The 23,972-nt window shown below is 38.4% G+C and overlaps 2 protein-coding genes across 5 annotated transcripts; both read right to left on the bottom strand.

The window, feature by feature from the left end:
- Positions 1-646: 646 nt before the first annotated feature.
- On the bottom strand, positions 647-3,905 carry LOC108428607 (transmembrane protein 179). Its single transcript, XM_017699710.2, has 4 exons — positions 3,529-3,905; positions 2,772-2,909; positions 2,212-2,290; positions 647-2,042 (listed from the first exon to the last, which is right to left on the bottom strand). Exons 1-4 carry the CDS (start codon positions 3,828-3,830, stop codon positions 1,860-1,862), a joined length of 702 nt encoding a protein of 233 aa, XP_017555199.1. The 5' UTR covers positions 3,831-3,905; the 3' UTR covers positions 647-1,859.
- Positions 3,906-6,206: 2,301 nt separating this feature from the next.
- Positions 6,207-23,116, bottom strand: LOC108428637. 4 transcript variants are annotated; one of them, XM_017699761.2, is made up of 18 exons: positions 23,007-23,116; positions 22,248-22,337; positions 20,704-20,847; positions 19,287-19,436; positions 18,095-18,173; positions 17,434-17,900; positions 16,757-16,947; positions 16,430-16,562; positions 15,499-15,604; positions 15,256-15,385; positions 15,002-15,179; positions 13,963-14,317; positions 13,725-13,818; positions 12,454-12,569; positions 12,160-12,326; positions 10,897-11,416; positions 10,449-10,522; positions 6,207-7,577 (listed from the first exon to the last, which is right to left on the bottom strand). In XM_017699761.2, exons 6-18 carry the CDS (start codon positions 17,572-17,574, stop codon positions 7,455-7,457), a joined length of 2,328 nt encoding a protein of 775 aa, XP_017555250.1. In that variant the 5' UTR covers positions 17,575-17,900; positions 18,095-18,173; positions 19,287-19,436; positions 20,704-20,847; positions 22,248-22,337; positions 23,007-23,116; the 3' UTR covers positions 6,207-7,454. The 4 variants fall into 4 exon arrangements, with proteins under 4 accessions (XP_017555250.1, XP_017555251.1, XP_017555252.1 ...); XM_017699762.2 differs by having other exon boundaries at positions 13,725-13,815; positions 17,434-18,173; positions 23,007-23,114; XM_017699763.2 differs by having other exon boundaries at positions 16,442-16,562; positions 17,434-18,173; positions 23,007-23,113.
- Between the last annotated feature and the right edge of the window lie 856 nt (positions 23,117-23,972).

Raw genomic sequence — 23,972 nt, 5'->3', positions numbered from 1 at the left:
CATATACATTTTGGAGCAACATACGCTGCCATCTAGATGACATCTTTTTCAGGGACGTCCCTGCTTGTTTCAGCAAAACAATGTCAAGCCACGTTCTGCAGACCTGTCTTCTATTGAAAATGTGTGGCACACTATGAAGTGTAGGTTAGGTGGCCCGTTTCTCTATAATACACCATTTCACATCAAATGATCTTTTAGAATGTTTTATTTCAGCAATTGAGTTATGCAGAAATTCCTTTTTAAAATTAAGTAATTTATCTTTTTTTATATAAATCGCTTTTTTGCAATTTAAAAATAGAATGGCCACAAACCGCATTGACGTCTGTGTAAGTTCTGCTGCTGAAACCTACACGTGTGTTCAGTAGATGCCTCACCCTCCCAAGGGTTAATCCAAACAATTTAGCTTTAGCTAGTAAAAGAATGTAACAGTCCTTAGGATAGCATCAGGGATCCCATTGAAGGGCTATAACAAGGCCAGGTCGATATGTGCATACTGAAAAGAGTAAGGAAATGGGTGGGTGATGCACTCTTACCTTCCTCTACCTCAATCCTAAAACAATAACTGTGAAGGCTGGACATAATTTTTTTAACTTAGTTTGGCAACGATGAATGCTTTACTATCAACATTCAGCCTTGAGTAGCTTCCTGATATTTTAAGCAATGAGGCATTTAATTAGGCACAAACTGGAAGGCAAGGCATATAAAGATTGTTTCAAGTGCTAAGATTAATTCACCACCAACTACATACATGCAGAGAGAAAATGAGATACAGTATAATTTATGAACTGTATTTTATACAGGACAGAGATGACAAGTGTTTATGATTGTGTTGCAAACACACACTCAAATGAATAAACATGCATTTACTAAATTAATAAACATACGGAATTAAAATATTCCATTAGGGTTACAAAATAGGTATTTGGCTATTTGAAATAGTTCATACAGAAATTGCACACACCACATTTTATTGCAGCATGCAGCAAATACTCAAGTTGCAAATACTGTCTGTCATACCACATGAATAAAATAAATAAAAACTGTGACACTGAGAGACACTATGCAGTGTGCAACTGTACACCTTTAAACCATGTTTCATCAGAAAAACCTGGTAAACATCATGTTTTGGAGAACCTAGACTAACGCATCATCCTTATAAATCTCACTCATGGCCATTTACTTGGAAAGTGCAGGACGCTAGTGCATTCTTTCTGACTTATTTATGCTAAGCTACTTATACAGTTGAACAGAGCATAATGGATCGCATATTGCCTTCACTTATACAACTGTAAATGAATGACTACACATCATATATATGCATACACACAGACTATATCAGAGGTAAGAACAAAAACCAAGGAAAGAGAAGAGTACAGTACTGTAAATCAGATTAAATACTGTATACTGAACACACTAATTGAAATACTGTTTCTAATTATTAGCTCAGAATTATTCACCGTAACTCTAGAAGGGAGATTTATTGTGTTGCAGAATTCAAGCCTTTTAACAGACAATACTGCCTTGGAGCGCACATTTTCATAGTTGTTTATACAAGCTAGAGTAAAAGTACGAGATATAATACTATTTGAATGTTGGAAATATATCGAATGTATTTTAAACAGGTTTCACAATAATTGAATATTATTATAGAGTTACTACAGCTTTACCATAGATTGCAGTTTTTAGTCCTTTAGCTTGTATACTATGACAGAAAAAGCTGTGGTAATCTCTATTCTATGGTAATCTTACTACTACTTTATTCAGTGCATGTATCTCGTGCCTCATCTCAATCATCATATATTCAGCCATGAACCATGTGCTTCACAGCAATGGAGAATTAAGAGATGTTCCAGAGAAGATCAGATCATGCCACTTTTCTTATCAACCACATCGGAGGAGCGGCGTGAGGAGCGGCCCAACAGGAACTCTTTCTCATGGATCAGGCTGTCCAGCATGTCCTCTTGCCTGTAGTTATGGTAGACCTTCAAGAAGGCCATGACTGTGATGCCCAACCAGGTCAACCAAGCAGCCCACAGCCCAAACTAGAGGGGGGAACAGTGGCATGCTGTTATTTGCTCATTAAATTTAGTTAATATGCACTTAAACGGATCAGCACTACAGATTACATATGGCCACTATGGCAAGAAAGCCTTCCGTGTAAAGGAATGGTAACTATAGGAAGGAATGGTAACTGCAGGAAGTAGGACCTACTTGTGCAATTGCAAACTGGTCATAGAATGCAGAGTTGTCCAACCCTAGCTCCAGATCAGTGTCCTGTAGGTCCTCACAGCTGGAAGTGAAAAGAAGTGAACATTCTTTACAAATCGATATTGGCAGATGCAGGCAGAATATTCCAAAAAATGTGCTCCAAGTAAGATTTTGTGCACTTGAAAGCATGCATACATAAAGCCTAGCTCTAGCTCCAGCCATGGCGGTGATCTCATTATATTTTCAAAGGAGGCCTCATCGAAAAGGTCTTTAAATTTTCATCAAAGCACCAATTCTGACAGTGAACGAATCTGCATTCATGTGATGTTTAGTGAGACATGATGGAGCTGTAAGGTCATTGGACTGAAGACGATTAGTAAGCCTTAGGCCTGATTTCATTCCTGCAAATTGCTCAACTGCGAAAACAAGCAGGCAAATCAGTGGAGGATATTGGTTGAACGTAATATGCTGCTCCTTATGGGTTTTAATGAGTCCATCCTTGTCTGTTGTACCTGTGAACAATAAAAAAAAGTAAAGTAAGACCATCTGAATGGTGTGCTCACCTGCTGGGCATGCTTCCCCCCTCAGTAATGGCATCACACCACAGGTTGAAGCCCACACTCACTATGGTGCTGGACAGGAACACAGCAAACACCACGAACGAGCTGATCAGCAGGTTCAGGAAGGCATTAAAGATGGAGCTGTGCACAAATACAGAAGAGAATATGTTTAGGAAGAGGGTAATAATGGACAGACAGGATTAATTCTTCAGAAACTCAACACTGCTGTTTTTGTGAAATAAAAAGAAAAAATGAACATGTAAAAGTTACAAAATAGCCTTCTGCTACATAGTAAGGGCAGTTTAGGTTATATCCTAATCTGGTAAGAGCTGAGTAACAGACAGGGTGCTTTTGAAAAGGCCTATGCAACCACTGTTATTACAAAACACCACTGTCTCCTCAAGCATTTTACATAATATAGCCAATAGCCTGACATCAGTGTGGAAGTCTGATTCTGCTGTCTTTATTTCCACAGTGTTGCTATCACGTTTGCCATTAACAGTGATGAAGAGCTGCATATTGATCGGGTCATGGCTGCTGATTTGGAAGCTGGATGAGCTAAAGAATAATCATGTTCCAATTTTTGAAGTGCTACACAGCCAAACAACGCTAAAAAGTATATTAACCTTGTTATGGTTTTAATGCAAGTCATACAGAAGTGACATAAGCCTGAGTGCATCCCATTCATAAGCTGATTCCAGCATCCCTGGCACGGGCATGGTGCATGTGAAGGGCAGAAAGGCAGAAAACGTGCACTTACTCGTCGTGGCCTTTGCAAATGAAGAAGAGGAGCCTCCAGGCTTGCACCGCGGACAAGACGAGAGAGGCGATGCCCACAAAAGTGATGAAGCTGCACGAAGACTGAGGTCCCCACTCCTCTATTATAAACCGCTGCTTGGACACCGTGATGTTCTCGTTCTGCCACATACCTCGCGTGAAAAGGAGACATTTTCCTCGGAAATCCTCCGTATTCTCCGAGAGAGGCACGACCGCGATAAAGCCAAAGACAAACGCCAAAAAATATAAGATGCACTGCGCGAAGATGAAATTGTCTTTAGCCATTTTCGCACGGCTGCCGCTAATCAGCCCTGGAGCTCCGGCAGTGCGCCTGCGCAGAGGCGCTCTGCAGGCGGAACTACAGTACAGATGGGGGAGATGATGGAGAGGCCAGGTACAAACACACAGCCTACAAAAGCATCTAACCCTTTATCTGAGCACGACTGTCTGCTAAATGTTTTTTTTTTTTTTTCTGGACGGTCTTTTAACCCAGGTCTGGTGTGCCACGAGGATTCATTATACTTTGAAGAGATAAGTGAGAGAGAGAGAGAGAGGGGGGGGGGGGGGGGGTGGGGGGGGGGTGAGAGATGAGGAGGAGAATCAGCACATAAAGTACTGTAGGTTCTGTACAGAAGGGTGTTGAAGCCTGTCGTTGCAGGTTTAAGAGAGCGTATATTCTTTGTATTTAAAAGTGCAATACGGAAGAAATGGTGCAAACTCAGTTTTCTTTAGACATTCCATGAATTTACATCATTCAAACCCCTCACACATTTCATTTAAGGGCTTCGTATAATACCGTATTAGCTTAAGTTTCAAAGTAGACTGCTTTTTTAGAACATAATTTTTACACATATCTGTGATTAAAGACACAGTAACAAAAACAGCCCGTTTACTTAAAGTAGAACTATGTAAGATTGGGGATTTGGAGACCTCTCTGGTGGAAATGCGCAATTGCACGCAACGTGTGGATAGACATTTTGTATGCCCAGTAGCGCTCCGTCCCCCACGAGCACAGGAATCTAACGACTGTGAGAACTGAAACAGCATTCAAAGAAAACTTAGTCAAAACCTGGTTCTGGACATTTCAGTTCTTTTGAGGATGGGAGTAAATTATCTATTGCCATCATACCTTCATCAGTATACTGTTGATTTTGACTTTTGAGACCTAAACATGAACACTGGCTACAAGGTTACTTGAGCTGTCTGCCTGAGGGACAGCTAGTTGGGCTAGACCTTTGGGTGATGCTTGAGCAACGCTACCACTCCATCCCTTCAGCTGTGGAAAGTGTGTGTGTGTTGATTTTTTACTGTTTATTATGTGTCTGGGTTTGAGCAAAGGCTATTATTATTGTTATTATAAACCATATAAATGTCACGAGTGGACATCAATAAATAATCAAAATACAAGAAAAATGTAGGATATTGGCTTTTTTTTCCTCATAATGAGAATACAACTTGCTAGACTTTTGGTGCTGGATTGCAGAAAAATCTGCTGTCCAAACACACCCCATATAATAAACCCAATAAACCCAAATTCCCGTAGTGCTGTTTCAGTGTTCAAAATACAATCACACAAGCAAAAATGCTAGATAGCAAAGTCCTATAATTGGTTGCCATAACTGTTTTCCCTTGTAAGAGGAATATTTATGTATTTATTTATTCATGTAAAGTGTTTTCCATGCACGCGACACATCTACATGGTGAATTGGATTTTTCAGGGGGTACTTTTAAGCCATGCTGACATATATGATATCCATGGGCTATGGGGCTTGTTGTCCATCTGACAATGTTGATGAGCCCCCCTTTGGTTACTGCAAGCTCCCCCTTCACTAGGAACTGGATTTGTTAAAAAAAAATTCACGCTTCATTTGTTCCCATCCTAATAAGGCTACTTTCCCACCCACATGTAGCCCAAATTTGGTTGTCTGCTTTTGTTTTTGTTATGAGACATGCAGCCCAGCGACAACTACCCCACAGAGCAAAAAACACAGCTAACAACATCACATCACTCAGTATGAGTGTGTGCTATTACAAGCTAGCTTTACAGAACTGAATTTCTTTTTTCTCTGATATCTTAGTCAGTACTTTCTGTTCATATTGGACTGATAGTACCAAAACAGACATCTCTAGTTTAGTGGACATGCTAAACAACTCCTACAGGTTACACCATAGATAAGACACTTGCTTGCCTGTAGAACCATGTGTCACAGCTTTTTTCTGGTTGTCTGGTGTCTGGTTAAAACAATCAGATGCATTTTTCATTGCATCCCCAGACATTTTGAATTTAATTAGTTGTAAGGATGTAGCAGCAAACAGCTGTTTTAAGCTGATAATGGGGTTGAAGGACTTTATATTAAGAGTCTTCTTTAGCACCATATTCAAAGCATTCCTGTGGTTTTCTCATCAGGCTATTATATATAGACTATCTATAGCATATGGTTGAGTGAGGATTGTGTTTGGTTGGATGCACAAGTTATTTACAGAACATGTCATTCCAGTCTGTATATAGATTACTGTGAGTCATTACTGTTTGTAAGTCCTTCTGTTAGTGTGATGGACCAATCTGTGTTTGTGTGTGCATACACTATTAGATTGTTCATTATTGTGATTCATTTTTAAAACAATTTTTTAGGTACAGACAAGAAAAGCAGTACAGAGAAATTTGTTCATATTTCTATTTATTGATCTCACTGCCAGTGTACATGTTGGTTTCAAGAGATCTAACAACTACGCACAGTGAATTCAGGAAAGCCCAAGCTCAGAAACATTCCGGATTGATGTGCACACTGCCATGCCTGAAAAAACAGTATACTGTCTCTGCAGAGATGTGTGGAGGCTACAGCAACTAGGAACTGCATAGCTGCTGTTGAAGCATCAGGGAGCTCATCAATTTTTAATGGGATAGATTAGCGCCATCTCAACTAAACACACAGAGCCTTTTATAACACCAGGCTAAAAAGGCACATCTGGGAATGTGGGTCATACCCACTGGGTACCCATTAGGTCTATAAGGCCTCAGTGAAGAGACACTCTGTTCTTCAGAAGAAAATAACTATAATCTTAATTTAAGCAGTTCTCAGACCCGTCTGATGATTTTGCTCATAATATAAATAACAAGTGAGGGTGGATTGTGTATTGAAAACGTGTCTCTCTTTAGTCCAGCCAAAGGTTTTATCAACAACGAAACAACAACCTTTATCAGAGAATACACAGTGGGAGTGGCTATTTACGTAATTCCTAAACAAAACCAAAGCCTGGTCAGACAACCCAGTACTCCTCCAAACAATGCAATAAAATGTGATCAACAGTATGAAAAGCTTTGGACAAATCTATAAATTGAGCTGTACAGAACTTCCTACAGCCAAGAGCACTGATTGTCTCATTTAATATGTTAGTATTTGTAGGATGCAGTATTAGTGCTGTGTTTTTTCCAAAAACCAGACAAAGGTTTTCAGAATATTGTTGATGGTTAAAAAATGTTTTAATTCATCTCTGACAAAAGACTCAAGAAGCACATATAGACAAAGCTGATATTGGGTGATAACTGCCTAATTAAGTGGAGTCTCCCTTATTCATCAGTGACAGATTTCCCAAAAGAAATAAATAAATAAATAAAATCTGCTGCAAGTTGGATCAAATTTATCAGGCCCAGGCACCACTTAAAGGACCACTTCTCTTAAAAATGACAAAGCTAAATGTGCTGTCCTCCACTATCTTTATATATATTTATTTACTATACACAGATGATTGTATTTTGATTGTATTGGTACTGTTATAATTATATGTAAAGGCATTCAAGACGTAAATGTTATGATTCAACCCGAAAGTCACGATTCAGGCAACCGAATTGTCATTAATGCAATTAATGCTGACACTCATCTGGGATGCCTCCCTCGCTCCTGCTTTCTCTCATGCCTGTTTAAAGCGTTTTCCCCTCTTGCCTCTTTGTCCTCTGTGAGAAGTTGATCCCTGCTCTGCTGGATGAGATGCCATTTTACCTGATTCTCTTCTGCAGGTCTCCTCTTGTACTACCTATAAACAGTTTTACCACAAATAGAAAATAACAGAAAATGTCAAACTATGCAGTCAATGCCTTCTGGCACTTTTAAACTTCATGAGGGTATTTTTATCTTATGTGTTATTTGATAGGCCTGTTTTCCAGTGATGTTGCAGTAGATTCAGAAATATGTCTTGGTCTCTTAATCAAAAAGCTCTCCACCTACAACATTCCAGTGCCCAGTGACTGAAAATACTACTTCAACTTATGTATCATCTGAAACTACCAGCCTTACATCTATCATTCCCGTTGCCTGAGGAAAATTCAAAAGATCCGGTTAGACAGCGGTCATCCAGTACACAGCCTGTTCACCATACTGCCATCAGGCAGGAGATGCCCTAGCACCCAGGCTAGAACATCCTGGCTAATGAACAGTTTCACCCACAGGCTGACAGGCTTCTGAACAAGCTGTGATGCTGTGGGTCCTTCCCCCATTACCATTTCACTCAGTCACTATGTTAGTATTATTTATTGTATCACTGCTACAGACAGTAACAATAAGTCACTTTAAAATGTATAGATATTTTTCTTAGAATACCACCTGTTTAATATATTTGTGCATAGCAGAGTTTTTCTTACATAGGTCCCTTCTGTCTCTATATTTTGTGGATATAATTGTGTTGTATTTTTTACTTTGTCTGCACTATTTTAGTATGTATATAATGATGCCCTGCTGTAGAGTGATTACTTGTGCCTGACCACAAACATTTCAATGCATGAATGTCCTGACATGACAAACATACTTTAAATTTGAACTTGTAACTTGCAGATAAGTATGGTGTACACGGTGGGGTCAAAACCGTATTTCATGTGCGATCTCTGTAGATATGCAGAGATACTGTATGTCATTTGACAGTTTCACTGAATACTGTGGACAATGTTTAAATGCCTGTGTCACATTTGATACAATTCTTCATTCTCTAAATTGGATAGTTACGCTTGTGGAGGTTTCATTATGCTGCTCTAAGACTAAGTCACTCCTCATGTAAAAGCCTGCTCATGTCATTTATGAAGCTAATGTTGAGCTTTATTTCATTTCCTGTGTGTGTGTGTGTGTGTGTGTGTGTGTGTGTGTGTGTGTGCGCGCATGTGTGTGTGTGAGGGTGTGTGGTGGGGAGGGTGAGAGCAGAAATATCCTGATTCCATTAATCTATGCCTTTGGTTATGGTACAATCAAACTGCAAATAGAGCCTGTGATGAAAAGGCTCTAATAGAGGCTATTTCTTTCAAAAGCATTCTCACAGAATAAGCAATACATTACAAAGTGAGAAGGTACAATAAAGTAAAGGCATTGATAGATGACCTGTTGTTTTGCCAAATCATATCAATATGATGTGAGCTAGAATCATGCGTCATTACAGAGTCATACTTCATATATCTGAACCTAAAATTAATCAAAGTCCACTAATTAAACAAACAAAATAGGTTTAACACAAAGTGACCCTTCATTTATTTAATTTGTAGTTAAAGTGGCCATTATGTACATTTTTCTCATTCTTCAGATATTTCTGAGGAGTTTAAATATCAGATAATCCACATGGAAAAGGAAGGGGAACACCTAATGAATATAACTAAATTATATAACTTATAATATAAAAAAAAAAAAACTGGACCTAATTTTTTGAGACATAAAGACAATAGGACTCCTTACAAACAAGCAAGACCTGACAGATGACCTAACCTGTCACCATAAGAAGTTAAAGCTTACATCTTGGAGAGGGAGTGAAGAAAAATCAAGCTCCACTCTTTCTTAAAATCTAAAAAAGAAATCCACAGGTGTTACTGTCCATCCTTCCACTGTGAGAAGACAACTCAATTATATGGTTCTGAAAGGATGCGTAGCTGTTAAGAAGCCCTTACTGAGAAAACAGACAAAGTTTATTTGCAAGTCAAACAAAAGTAGCTGCTGTTGTTCTCAGAACAATGGACTGACCACCCCAGAGCTGTGTTTGGGATTGCTTGGATAATGCAAAGCAGAAAATGCAACCAACTTCTGAGCCACAACATTGGGGTTGTGGAAAAATATGCTTGCAGATTTCTTTGAAAAAGCTGAAAGCAAGTCCCCTAAAAAGAATGGAAGCTGCAATAAAGGCAAAGAGCGGACACTTTAAATACTGAAAAAAATATATATTTAGTTGTTGAAGCTTCTGTGTAATTTTCTGTTAAATATATGTTTTCATTTTTGGTGCTGCTTCAACATGTACAAGACTATGTTCACCACAAATTAATGAGTGGTGGTCACTTCTGCACAATGCTGTACATCCAAGCCTGTTATATATTAAATGTTGAATATGACTAATTCTATCAATACAAATGCTATCAGCAAATCACTAGGTCTGAATAGCATGTCCAAAATTAATTATCAGAATATGAAACCAATACCACAATTCAAACGCTAAGTAGCAAAGAATGCCTAAGATTGTCCGTTGTATTTCTTTCCCTTTTTCTTCCATGTTTCAGCACAGAAGATAACGAGATTTAATGAGGTTGTACTGGCCTAGTGCAACACTATCACCCTTCATTAAAATATATTTATCACTCTTTATTACCCTGAAGATAACAGTAAATTAACTGCCTACATTAAACAATCAAGTGAGATGAAACAATTAAGCAATTGCCTGGATCCAGTATCATTAACTATGCATCTGAAGACCGCAGGACCACCACAAGGATGAGGTCATGCCAAACCACTTATATTTAGAATATTAACCCAACACTGCCACAGTGTGGCCTAAAAAGCATTCCACACATGCAACCCTATATCTCCATACCTCTGTACACTTTGAGGGAAGGACAGCCTTTACTCTCAATAGCCCTGAATAAAAATATAAATTAGTCTGTCGTACCTCTTTGACCTCTTTTCTGGATCCTTTGGGTTTAGTTGAAGGTTCCAAAAAGCTGGCTGTTCCCTGAGACCGTCCTAGAACATAGGAAAGGGAAAAAAGAAGGCTCAGACTGAAGCTGGAGAAAAACTAAATTATGGCAACAGTCTGGTTGTTAACAGTAGAGATGTAAATCTGTAACCTCACAAAATGTTTGCAATTATGATTCTGAATGCATCAAGAAATGTCCAGTTTTACCACAATTCAAGTCTGTTTGATAACTGCTATGATTAGTTTGATTTAGAATCATTTTTAAAAAGTACGCTGAAGACACAAATGTGATATGAGGACCGGTTTACCTTTAAAGCAACTTAAGACAATCCAAAGCCCTTTTGGTTGGATTTTCACATTTAATAATAGCTCTAAAAATGAAGACAACAATTATAGAATGAATAGCAGGATAAAGCAAAACCTTTGGCAACAGCAGGGACCTGCTCAATAGCGGGCAGCAGTCCTGTGGAAGCTCGCCTGGTCTCCAGGGCCTGCTTCCACCAGCTGCCCAGCTTGCAGTGGCCCACTCGGTCTGACGTGGTCCGGAAACACACCGCCTCCTTGGCAGCTGCAGTCTTGCCTTCACTGGGGGATTTGTCTTTGGCCTGATCAGGGAGGCTCAGCTGGGGGCTGAGGGTGGGGCTGGTGCGAGGTGATAGAGATGTTCCAAGGGGAATCTGGAGCTGATGGGTCCGGGAGACATGCCTCTTTGGGTTAAAGTCCATCTCCAGGATGGAGCTTTGGAGAGAAGCTAATGAAGTAGGTTGACTTTGTTCTCCTTTCTTCACTGAGATGTCCCACTCGTGGATTTGCTCCACGAGGTCCTGCATGGTTTCAGAAAGGGCACAAGAGGTCAGGATCTCTGGTTGGTCCACTGCATCCTGGGAATCGCACCGGAAGACCTCCAAGCGCACCTCGTCTAGGTGGAGCGACAAGGCTCTCTAACCATAATAAGGACAAAGACAAAGGTGAAACATAAAGGCTCATACAGGTGTTACAAATGTAGTCCCTTATATGTAGGCTTATTACATACTAAGGCTTATTATTTAGATACTACATGGAGTACAATGACTGACATAGTTATTCTTAGGTTATTGAAGCGTGTAGTAAAACTTTGGACTCGCCATGGAGGCCGGGCCCCTTAAGGGGTTAAAGTCAACCTGAAATCTATGCAGTGTATTTTCATGTTGCACTCATAAATACACTGCATAGCAAAAGAAAAATGCATTATGATTTCCCACTGACACTGAACGTGTTTTGTGTCCCAGGTCAGCTTATTTTATTTTGTACTGGAGCAATGAGACTAACATAGCTAACAAATAATGGAAGCTTATACGCCAATATTGCTAGCTACATACCTCAAAAATCAATCATTTGCCTCAAATTGTTAAATAATCTCAAACAGACTTAATTGCATAGCTAAAAACAGCAATAACAGCCAACAAAAAGCCTGAATGTTGTCTGTCCCTTTGTCCAGTTTTGTACTATACTGTATAATACAGTGGCAGAAACCACATAAGCAAGTCTATTTGAGATTACTTAAAAGTTTGACCAGGTGTACACAATGGCAATCTGTGCAATGTAAGTTTATCAAAATGAAGGTAAAGAGCTGAAGACGCAAACTTGATTTTTTTTACCAAACATCCCCTTTAAGGCCTTAAGCACACTGGCAGATGTCACTTACCCTTAAAGGCTTGAGTTCCAAAAAGCTGTTGGATTCTGCTGTTTCAGTGGATACAGAGTCCTGGCAATCAACAACACTCTGCTCAGAAGGTAAAACACTTAACTCTTCAATCAAATTTTCTGCCTTAATGATGTCCTCTGAGACCACTTTATCATAGACGAGTTTCTCTGTGGGTACAAAGTGAAACTATCAAGTTCCATCAGGTAACAAATTACATACCTTAAATCAGACTAATATCATTAGACATTTTATTTTTATCATATTGTTAGACAGTGGGTCCATCCCCTGTCTTACCATAATCAGGTGTTAAGAAATTGTGACTGTCCACAGGGACCTCAGCGGTGGAAGACACTGCTTGGTTGTCCTCATTGCTGTAGCACTGAGGAGGGAGGTTAAACTTGCTCTTGGACCTAAAACAGTGAACCAAATCAGTACGTAACCTTATTATTTACAGATAATTATTATCTATTACTCTACAACCTATACAATAGCTGGATGATACTGACAATACTGACAGTTATTGAGATAATGTTCAAAGTTTAATAATTTTAAAAACTGTTTACCAGCTAAAAGCATACACTCATCGGCCACATTATTAGGTAGCTAGTAAAAGGTTGGACCTCCTTTTGCCTTCAGAACTGCCTTAATTCTTCGTGGCATACTTTCACCAAGGTGTTGGAAACATTCCTCAGAGATTTTGGTTGGTTATTTGAGTTACTGTTGCCTTTCTATCATCTGGAACCAGTCTGCCCATTCTCCTCTGACCTCTCACATCAACAAGGCATTTTCGTCCACACACCTGCCGCTCACTGGATATTTTTTTTCGGACCATTCTCTGTAAACCCTAGAGATGGTTGTGCGTGAAAATCCCAGTAGATCAGCAGTTTCTGAAATACTCAGACCAGCCCATCTGGCACCAACAACCATGTCACATTCAAAGTCACTTAAACCACCTTTCTTCCCCGTTCTGATGCTCGGTTTGCACTTCAGCAAGTTGTCTTGACCACCTCTACATGCCTAAATGCATTTAGTTGCAGCCATGTGATTGACTGATTAGCCCACTTTCACCCGTCAGAAAAAATCTGGGTCAAATTTTTGGCTACGTATATCTTAACATTGACTTATTTTCTTAATGAATTGATTTGCTGTGTATAAATTATGGCATATCTCGCAATAACTTACTAAGCAAAAACAATGACTTAGATCTTGTACAACATATTCTGTTGAAATAATGACTTTCCCGTTCAAATTATTACATTACTATATCAGAATAATGACTTATTTTCTCTAAATATCAACCTTTCTGAAAACATCACATTGGTATGTTGAGAACATGTTGAAATAATGACTTAGTATCTTTAATTACTAACTCATTATTTAGACATCTAGGCTCAAAATTTTAAAAACTAAGTCATTATTTTGAGGTACTAAGTCAAACTTTTGAAAAAATAAGGCATCAATTTGCAATATTTAGTCATTTCAAGAAAGCTATAATTATTGTTTAAGTCAATATTTCAACAAAACAAGCCAATATTAAGTCAATATTTAAACAAATGATATACCACCTTTTCTGTGTCTGCATAATTTCTGCCACTGGACTCTCGGTGATGTCTGAGGTGTTTGCTGGATCATTACATGTCAAGATTTCCTCCACACCTGCTGAATTACAAACATAAAGCTAATATACAGTGTAGAAAGGTTTGTGACAACTGTGTGTAATAAAAATATCTAGTACTATTATAAACCCAAAAGTAATGCCAAAGGAGATGACTTAGGCAGCACAAACAATAAAACAGAACTTACACTCATAGCTGTCCAGTTCTATTGCACTTCCTCTCCTCAGGCTTTTGAAAGACAATGCCTCTGTGGCCCCATCTACAGTCAGAGTGAGGTCTGGGCAGCAGGGGGTCAGAGTGAGGTCAGCACAGCAGGGGGTCAGAACCTCAGGGGGCATCTGACTATCATCCAGCACCTCACAGTCCTCATCTCTAGGCATAGCAAAGGGGTTTTGCAATGGCAGGATGCTTCCACATCTAGATGAGGCTTCACTTCTGACAGCAGGTGGTGAAGAGGGGGCAGAAGTAAATGAGCATTTAGATGTCATGCTGTCTGGAGATGTAGAGCCAGAAGAGGCCGATGAGGGAAACGCACACACCTCCTGAAAAAAGCAGTGATAGATGGATGGATTGATGCTGTGGTCTAGAAATGTACGATTCAAGTGCTCAACATGGCCGCTGTATTAGACAAACCTACTCTGTGTACAGTTAGATATTATAGTTAGTTTGCTTCCATGAACAACTTGCATCATCTAACCCTTGTTCAGTGGTCAGTTTCTGACCACAGAGCCACTGTTGACTGGATATTCATGTTTGGTATCACTGCTGTGTGGAGAATGGTCAACCACCAAATTAATATCTGGTCAGCAGTGATCCAGCTATAGTACTTTGCATTGATAGAGGAGGAAGAGATGGCTGATAAATTGCGTAGCAGCAGGGCGCTCAATCCTGGTCCTAGTGATCTGGGTAGTTAAAAGTCAACCTGACATCAAAAGTGTCCTTATTCATCTTGGTGATTCCTGTCTTGGTCATATTAAACAGGAATTCAGCCAATTTTTTCATAATTTCCACCTCCCAAATCCCACAACCCCACTTACCATCAAACAATAACACTCAGCTACTTCCCTAATACTGTTTCACTTGGATATTTAGTATGGTATGGAAGGAAAATGCACTATGCATTATTATACGCTGGGCACCCCTGGTGTACCTGATGGAATGGCCAGTGAATGTAGACTGTGGAACCACAAAAATGTACCCTGGAGATCAGTGTCATTACAGTGTACCTGTGTCAATTCACACAAGTCATCCTTCAACAGCTCCTGCTCTGACTTAATTGGAGATTCTTCATGGAGCTCTACTGGAGTAGAGGAGGGGGATAGATGATAAAAGGCATGATGTAGTGGAGAAATATTCCTGTTCACCTCTGTGTCCTCCAGATACTTTGGCCACACTACTACCTCTCTAAAAAGAAAAAGCAGTTCAGAGAGAAGGCTTGTTTCTCTGTTTAGCCTTTGCTAATACATGTAATGTTTTTGACCTGTTAGCTTTCTGTGGAGATTTAAGGGCAGTCACAGTTTCTCCAAAAAGTGAGATCACATCTCCAGCACTGAGAGAGTCTTTCTTGAGGCACTGGTACAGCACTGCAGAGAGTGGATGAGGAGCCTGACCTAAGAGTTTTAAAACACAATTTGAGAATTTGCAAACTTAAACAAAATATGTTGTCTTGATTATTATTGTTGCCTTATTCCTGATGGTTTTGGCATTAATCAAAGCAACTCACCTTTTACATCTGGCTTATCTTCTATAAACTGACCATAATTTTCCTGATTCACACTCTCATGTTTGCTTGCATCTGGTTGTTCAGTTACCTGGAGATGTAGCATATCCTACAATATGAAAAAAAATGAAATATTACAAATAGAAAATGATACAGTACTGCACAAAAGTCAGAGACCACCCTTCATACTTTTAATTTCCAGTCAAAACTCCCATTAAGTACAAGTCAGAAAGCATGTATTTAACAGAATATACAAAAAGGACAAAAATCAGAAAGCATGTATTTAACAGAATACACAGAAATTAAACAAAAGCCTCAAAACTACAGTATTATTTCAGTATTTAGTGTCCAGCCTTGGTCTTTAATTCAGTCTTAGAAGTTGGCTGCATTCTCTCTCTCACACAATTCAAGTAATCAATAATGTTGAGTTCTGGGCTCTGAAGTATCCAGTGCACTGAAAACACCAGCACCTTTATTTACTGATTTGTAACTGATGCTCTTTTTGTCCATTTCCTTTTCTCGTTCACAGCTTCTTAACAGCTTCATACTCAGAGCGTGATTTTCTCCTATCTGTCAAAGATGAAAGCTATAAATGCTGTTTATCTGGTGGTGACAGTTTTGGTGGTCTACCAGGTCGTGCAAGCTTGTTAGGAGTATCAGTGTTTCTTTTAATCATTTTTAGTAATTAAAAAAAATTGCCCTTTGACTTTCCCCTTATGCAAATGGATTATCATATATATAATCTCAGAAACATCACCTGTTAAAAAAATGTACTTAATGGCCTTTTTGAATGGAAATGAAATAAATGAAGGACAGTTTCTGACTTTTGCACAGTACGGAAAGTGCCATGATTTCATAGATTCTCCTCTAATATATGAAACATGGTGTCCTGAGTAATTTAACAAAGATGTCTAAAGAAAGTTACACAACACACATAACTGTCCACCTTGCATACAGTTGCCAGTGCTTCTCCACTGAGTTTCTCACATCCATGAATAAAGTGCTTGAGCAGCTGCTCATTTCCTGGTTGGCCCCGTCTGAGCAGCATCCAGGCCTCAGAAACACGGCTGAAAGGAAAACTCTTTGAAAAATCTTTGAAAGACTCAAAGAGAGAAAACATTAACCACAACTCAGTCAAACTTTCTGCTTTTAGCACTAGATGTAGCACTTCTGTCTATTACAGTGAGTTGACTCAGCATTGAGTCATTAGAAGATGTAAAGAGAGTAACATGATACTTGATACTTGATACTTTTCTCGTACTTGTTCTGTAGCAGCACGTCCACAAATAGGCTGGCACCCTGCATGTTCTCGATGGCTGGCATTGTGTAGTAAAGGTACTTTAGTGCTGCCTGTCGCTCTCCTTGTCTCAGCAAGGTCCTCAACACAGCATGATGGTGGAATGACAACCATGGTGAACTAGCCTTCGGGCTCAAAAGCACTTGCATTGAATCCTACAGTAAAAGAGACTAAACATAATTTCTTTTTTTTTTTTTTCATGATGTACATTGTTGGGGGTGGGAAAATCAGTGTTTAATTATGACTAATACAACCTTTATTGGAAAAATAAAAACATTTTCCAAATACTATATGGCCAAAAATATGTGGACACCTGACCATCATAATTATTTGAGCTTGGTGGACAGCCCATCCCAAAACCATGTGCATTAATATGTAGGACTATGCGCAGGCCACTTTTTCCTCCACACAAAACATGTCAAGCCATATGTTTACGGACCTCGCTTTGTGCACAGGGGCACAGTCATGCTGGACACTTGTTATATTCAAAATTTAAAAACTGATATATAGAATTTTGGATGGTTATTATTATGCTCATTGGCATTCAGTTATTCAGTTTTAATCAATGACTACCAATAGAGAATAAAACAAATTAATATAACATCATTTGAAAATTTGAAATATAATCATGAGCATCATACCGAAACAAAGCCATGGTCAAGGAGCCAGAATCCAAGGATCTGCTGGGAGAAGCTGTGTGGGATGCTGAAAGTGTGGCAGAAAGACTCCAGAAGGCCATCTTTACAATGTAAAAAGCTAGCCACATCCAGCACAAAGTACATTAGCTGGACAGGAAATTTAAAGTTTCCACAAATTGTAAAGTGAAAACTGGAAATGAAGAATATATTTTATGGTTCACATTTCATAATAGTACTGAACATAGTTATATCATCCAACCAGAGAATCAAATCAGGATACAATGGCTTGGACAGAAGTGATATCTACATGAGGGAGCAGCATTAGATTCAGGAGAGCTTGTAGAGAAGGTGGTGGGTAAGTCTGGTAAGCACAGTCTTCAGAAATCCATGGCAGCCCATGCTGTTTATCTATATGAGCCACTATACCCTGGATAAGGGAGCTCCACCTATATTTATCTTCAGCATCACATCTAATGAGAAATATCATTATATCATAAGTCTTTCATAAGCATTAGATTTTTTTTTTATGTTTTTATGATGCAGAAACTTTGAAGGCCTTTATGTTACAATTGTGAAGACAAAAAAGTTATGTAACAGAAGGCAGCAGACAAAGGTGCAAGTGGGAAAGAGAAAGAATAACATGGTCTGTGCACTAGGCTATTACCGCAGCTCCAGACAAGCTCTCTTGTGGTTGCGGTCCATCTCACTCCACATCTGAGAAATCTGCTTCAGCTCATGGGCATCTAAAAGGAATAAAGCCAATTATATATTCTGCAACAAGTTTAAATCAGTTTATCTAAGCCCTAACCCCACATACTTAAAGTGTATACTAATGTTATTTGCGATATCACATGACCCTGAGTGTTCTACTGCTTTATAAAACAGTACTGCAGAGTAAATAGCAAAGTAAAGGAATAACACACCAGACATAACACTCTAATATGAGCTTTTAATATTGTCAATTTATTCTGCCAAAAAGTAGACCCAGCTCTTTAGATTCAAGTGAGCACTGTTGTACATGATTGAAAAATGGTTCTTCAAGGGTTCTTTAACAAAGGCAGTGGTTACAGATGTATGCAAAAGTTTGCCTGTGGTAAGATTACATGTTTTGTTTACTTTCTAAAAGAAAGTAAGTACACATCCTCTGCACAGAACATGATTCTGCATATTTTAAAGCACAATTGTTGTTTATTTGCTGAATGTAACATAAGTGAAAAATAAATAAATCATAAAATGTGTGGAAGTTATGGCAAATTTTATGTTTAGTTTTTTCCAATATGTTAAAATTGTGCACTACAATTGGCTAAAATGCTATATTTAGGTAAAGAATCTTGTTTTTTTGCTTAGAAAATAAGTTAACATTATCTACAGAGAACACATTTATAAACAGCATTTAAACCTTTACATACAAATGTGTATATAGAACAAAAATGGTTTCTTGCATGGTTAAATGGTTCTCTTCAGCCACAAAAGGGTTTTGCTATTGTTGAGAATGTAAGAGTTAGCAACCTCTGGTCAGCATAATTATACAGATATGGTTAAAAAAGATTAGAAGATTAGATCTTTATAATAAGAAGTTATACAACACTTGGTTCTGACCTCTCAAACAGATTATGAGATCCGAGCCAACTGTTGTATAACTGCTTATTATAAAGGTCTGATAAATACCTATTTATGAAAAAGATGTCTTTTTAATTTATTATAATTAGTCCAAAGTGTCCATCATGACAACAAACCTTTGCCACTGATTCATGTTGTGTAAGATGTATGAACAATTACTAACACAGAAATAATTAACAGATCATTAATGGTAATGTTGGTACTGGCCACTAACAAAATAAAGTGTACTGCAGTACCTGGGTACTGTGGCAGAAGTCCAGTAAAGCCCCACCACTGTACCAGCCTGCCCAGCAGGATGTGTTGTCTGAGTGTGTGCTGATCCAGATTTGAGCATCCCCATGTGACCATGGCATTGCCATAAACATGATTCCTTCTACATGTGTGCCCTGAGAGTGGAGGCAGAGATGGGGGAGTCAGAATTTTTATAGGATATCTCAGGTGTTTCTGGTGCTAAAGTCCAGTTATAGTCCACTTACAATGCACTGCTCATTTTTATCTGTTTTCCCAGCTCAGCTCAAGAACAACGTGCTAATTAGCTTACGATAGATAAAAGTGGAGGCAGAGAAAATAACAAAGATACAACAAGTGCAGATAAACATGTGTATGAGCCACATTTAAGTGTTTTGATATTTTGTTTTACAATATGTAAAGTACAAATCAAAATTATACTGTGAAAAGAAGAAAATCCAGTATTGCACATTCTATGCCTTAATGCAGTAAAAAAAGCAGTACAAAAAGCAATGAAAAGTTGTTGAGTGTAATATGATCAAATGTTCATTCTGTGAAAACCAAACAAAAAAGTGTCACAAAGGGTTCTTTAAGTGATGCTATAGAAAAATCACTTCTGGTTACCCATTATAAAGGATACTTGAATTTAATTCAAAAGTAATTCTTAAGATAAGGTCTCAGTGTAGGACTGTTTTGTAAAAACACAACATTCACTAGTCAAGCGTTGTAATGCCCGTAGCACACTAGCACTGCCATTACTTAAACAGGTTGGAAACTTGCATTCATCTACACTATTTCCACATCAAATTCACATTTTATAAATCACTACATAAGCATACATTTTCATATATCTTAATTTTGAGACACAATCTGCCTATATGTGTGCTTTATAAATATGTTCCTATGGTTGAAAGAGATTTTTGAATGTGAAGAACCTTTCAAGGGTTAAAAAATCCTTCACATACTATAGGACCTTATAGCAGCAGCACATGCTTTATAGCATTCGTAGGTTCTTTCTCAAACCATTACATTACGTGTTTGTGGGTCAAAATGTTGTGATGCAAATCATGTATTGTGATGATGTATTTAAGAATCGTGATATATTTTTGACATATTGCCCACCCCTACGTGGAGGTTCTTTAAAATTCAAAAGGGCTCATTATCATATACACAAAAGCTTTAGAAGCATTCTTGGAACTTGTAAGAGACATAACTAAAATGCAAGGAAACCTGAATATGTGTGGGGCACCTATAATTGGCGATTCACTGTTGCTTGAATATAGTGACATGCTTTGTTGTCAATCACAAAACTTTGAGTCACGTCATTTGCGTCTTGTATATTATGAGCACTTTGTGTTCTCCATCAACAATTGCTCTATGAGAGAAACACTTGATTTTAAAGAATGTTAGATAAATGAAACTTACTGTGTGTAGGATGAAGAGGAATTCCATGTGTCTTTCCCCAACATGCCAATGACAGCAGGTTCTTCAGTTTTTGTAGCAGTAGATGGAGTTTAGTGAAGGAGTTCTGGTCTAAGAACATCCAGGGGCTCTCACATTGGCCAAAACCTGGAGCCAGAGAATGATGGTAACCTCCAAACTTCCCTCATATCGCTTAATTATACAGCTATATGCAAATTTGGGCACCCATGGACAAATAAAATATTTTGTTGTTGTTTTTTTTTTAAATGTAAATAGTAAATACAACTTCTACAGTGACCCTTAAAAATAAAACATTAACAAAAATGTTTGCACACACCCCAGTTTTTATATAGACAACCTACTAAACAGCACATCCCATTTTGGTAAAAAAAAATTTTAGGCCAGCTAAGATTTTTATCAACTCTTCCTTGCAGGACACTTCTAGTACTGAAATGCATGCATACATGTTTAAGATCTACCATCAGATTTTCAATTATACTTAAGCCAGCAAACTGTGAGGGCCAGTCAAAAGCTGCAGCTTACATTTCTTGAAGTACTTCATGGTGGTTTATGAGGCATGCTTTGCATCATTATCCTGTTGTAGTAGTGAGCCTCTTTTCAGCTTCAGTTTCTTGACTGTGTCACATCTCCACCAGTTGCAGATATCTATTAGAATCCATCTACCTGTGTAACATTTTCTCCACTGGCTGCCACACAACCCCAAAGCATAATCACCCCTTCCTTGCTTGGCAAAGTATTCTTTTCATTAAATGCTGCTACTTTTTTCAACCTAACACATATGTGGCCAAGAAGTTCCATCTTTATTTCATCTGCACTTGTTTCCAAAATGTCTCTTGCCCATCTAGACAATGTTTTTTGGTGAGATCAAATGTAAGATTTTCTTCTGATGACTCTTTCATGCAGATCACATTTGTGCAAGCAATGCTGCCCAGTAGAATGGGGCACCACCACTCAAAGCTTTTCAGTTAGCAAATAAGTAATTCTAATCAACAGTTTTCCTGGTCTTCCTAATATTTCCTTGACTTCCAATGTTATGACATTTCAGAAAGTAGAAATTGCAAACTTGAAGTGATTTCATATTTTTTAATCATCATCCCTTTGTAGGCTAAATTAGCTTCAGATCCTCAGCCAACTACTTAGAGGAGCCAATGGTTGCTGAGTGTTAGCACAAGGTTTGAGGAGTCAGAATCGATTACCCTCTGAAACTGTCAAAAGCTGACTATTTGTCTTGACCTGCCTACCCAGTCATTGTGAGTTGAGAGTTAAGCTAACAGGAAGGATTTCCAAACTTTTGCAAATGCCTCAAGTACTTTTTTATATTTAAGTTAATCAAATATATACTTACCTTACATTAACATTTGCAAAAAAAAGCTATTTTTCATACATGATGCTGCAGAAGTTGTGTTTACTTTTTTCACAAAAATTTAACAATATGTAATTTGGCCAAGGTTACTCAACCTTTTGCATACTACTGTACCTACATAATACATTATTCATGAATGGTTTTGTGGATTATTTGAACTCACAGAGAGTTAGCAACTCTGTCTGGGTCAGTTCCACTGAGCGCTGAAGCCAGCAGCTGAAACTAGCAAGGCTCTTCTCCACATTGCATTCATCTGTCGAAAAGAACTCAGTCAATACAGTCCTATGGTATCTAAACAAACACCACACAAAGTTACTGCCATACACTGCTTGATCTGAGCAGCTACATGCAATAAGAGTTCTGATAAGACTACTCTTGCCTTGAGTAACGAGGTGTCTGAGCCAGCAAAGGATGCCCCTCACGTTGTTGTCTGTTAAAGCTTTGCTCCACAAAACCTCTGTGTTTAACATCTTACTGCCACACAATGAATGTCCCACCTCATATGTCTTGATGTCTTGAAAAATAAAGGCATTTAAATGAACGAATCTGGACATCTACTTTCTTTGTGACTAATTTGAAGACCAGAACACAAAGCTAGACTTCTACTACTTCATGATCAGATTCTTGTGCGAGAGTCATTACAAAACATTTGCAAAGGAGAAATTAATTTCCTCATTTGGATGGGTTATAGCATTCTGTTCGCTAATATTAACATCTTGATGTCAAGTGTAAAAATGTATGATTTATTCATAACTTTGCTGTAGGTAACTTGTTAGAACAAGACTGAATTAAAGGAAAATTACCCTTCCATACAATAAGAAGTTCTGAGCTAAGCTTAATCTCAACTCATCTCAAAGATTTACCAGTAGTGTTATGACAGTGACACCTGTATTATAGAGATGTAGAGTTGTTCAGCACTCACCCGTAAGAGCAGCTTTCTTTCAGTGTCCCATGGGCAGAGATGAGAAGTGTCTCCAGATCTGCTGACTGGGTACCATGTGCTTTCCCCTGCCTCAATCCTCTCTAGGCTAGAATAATCCATTAATCTAGACCTGCTCCAGATCCCATTGGCTGTGTGAAAAGTGAGTGAGGGAGGGACTGTATGTAGTACTAGATATGCATATAACACAAAGAAGACATTTACTCTCATATCCAGACATCACAAAAACAATACCAAGCTTGAGTGTCTGAAACAGAAATGAACAGCATTTCAGCTGTTACTCCTGAAATGATGCCTATTGATCTTAACTAATTAACAGAATGGCTACCAATTAGAACTTTATACAAATAATACATTCTTTGACTCTTCAAACCTTTTTAATACTCAACAACCATGGGCTCCTCAAAGCAGCAGGCCAATGATCTAAAAATGAAGCAACAAAACAGGGAGTGGCTACAGAAAGATATCGAAACGTTTTCAGATCACAATCTCCACTGTCCGAAATGTCAAGAAATGGTTATAATTGTTTCTAGAACATAGTTGGTTTCTAAAGACAACTGTAAAGAAAAAACTAATAAAAAATTAAAAATGCAATTCATGCATCTCACAATGTGACTGCGCTGCATGCTAGACTCTAATAAAACTGAATAAGCGCTTCCCATAAGCTAGTGCTGTTTTCAACCTTTTAACTGAATTCATTAACAGAAGGTTAAGATAAACTTCAGACAGTCAGCAGAAAGCAGAATTAATAAAAACGTCTGTGGCAAAAATGCCAACCACTGAGAAAAATAATGTTCAAAACTATGTGGAGCTGAAAAAGCCAGATCATATAACTGAATTGTTACAAACACTGTGCTCTAATATTGTATTGGGGATGCTAACAGAAAGCTCAGAAACCCAGGCATTTCCTGTCCACTTACTAAACTACTCTTACTCACTCTCCCTCTT

The sequence above is a fragment of the Pygocentrus nattereri genome, chromosome 10 (genome assembly GCF_015220715.1).
Source record: "Pygocentrus nattereri isolate fPygNat1 chromosome 10, fPygNat1.pri, whole genome shotgun sequence".
Taxonomy (NCBI): domain Eukaryota; kingdom Metazoa; phylum Chordata; class Actinopteri; order Characiformes; family Serrasalmidae; genus Pygocentrus; species Pygocentrus nattereri.
The sequence above is the reverse complement of the archived record's forward strand: the minus strand, read 5'-3'. Positions and strand labels throughout refer to the sequence as shown.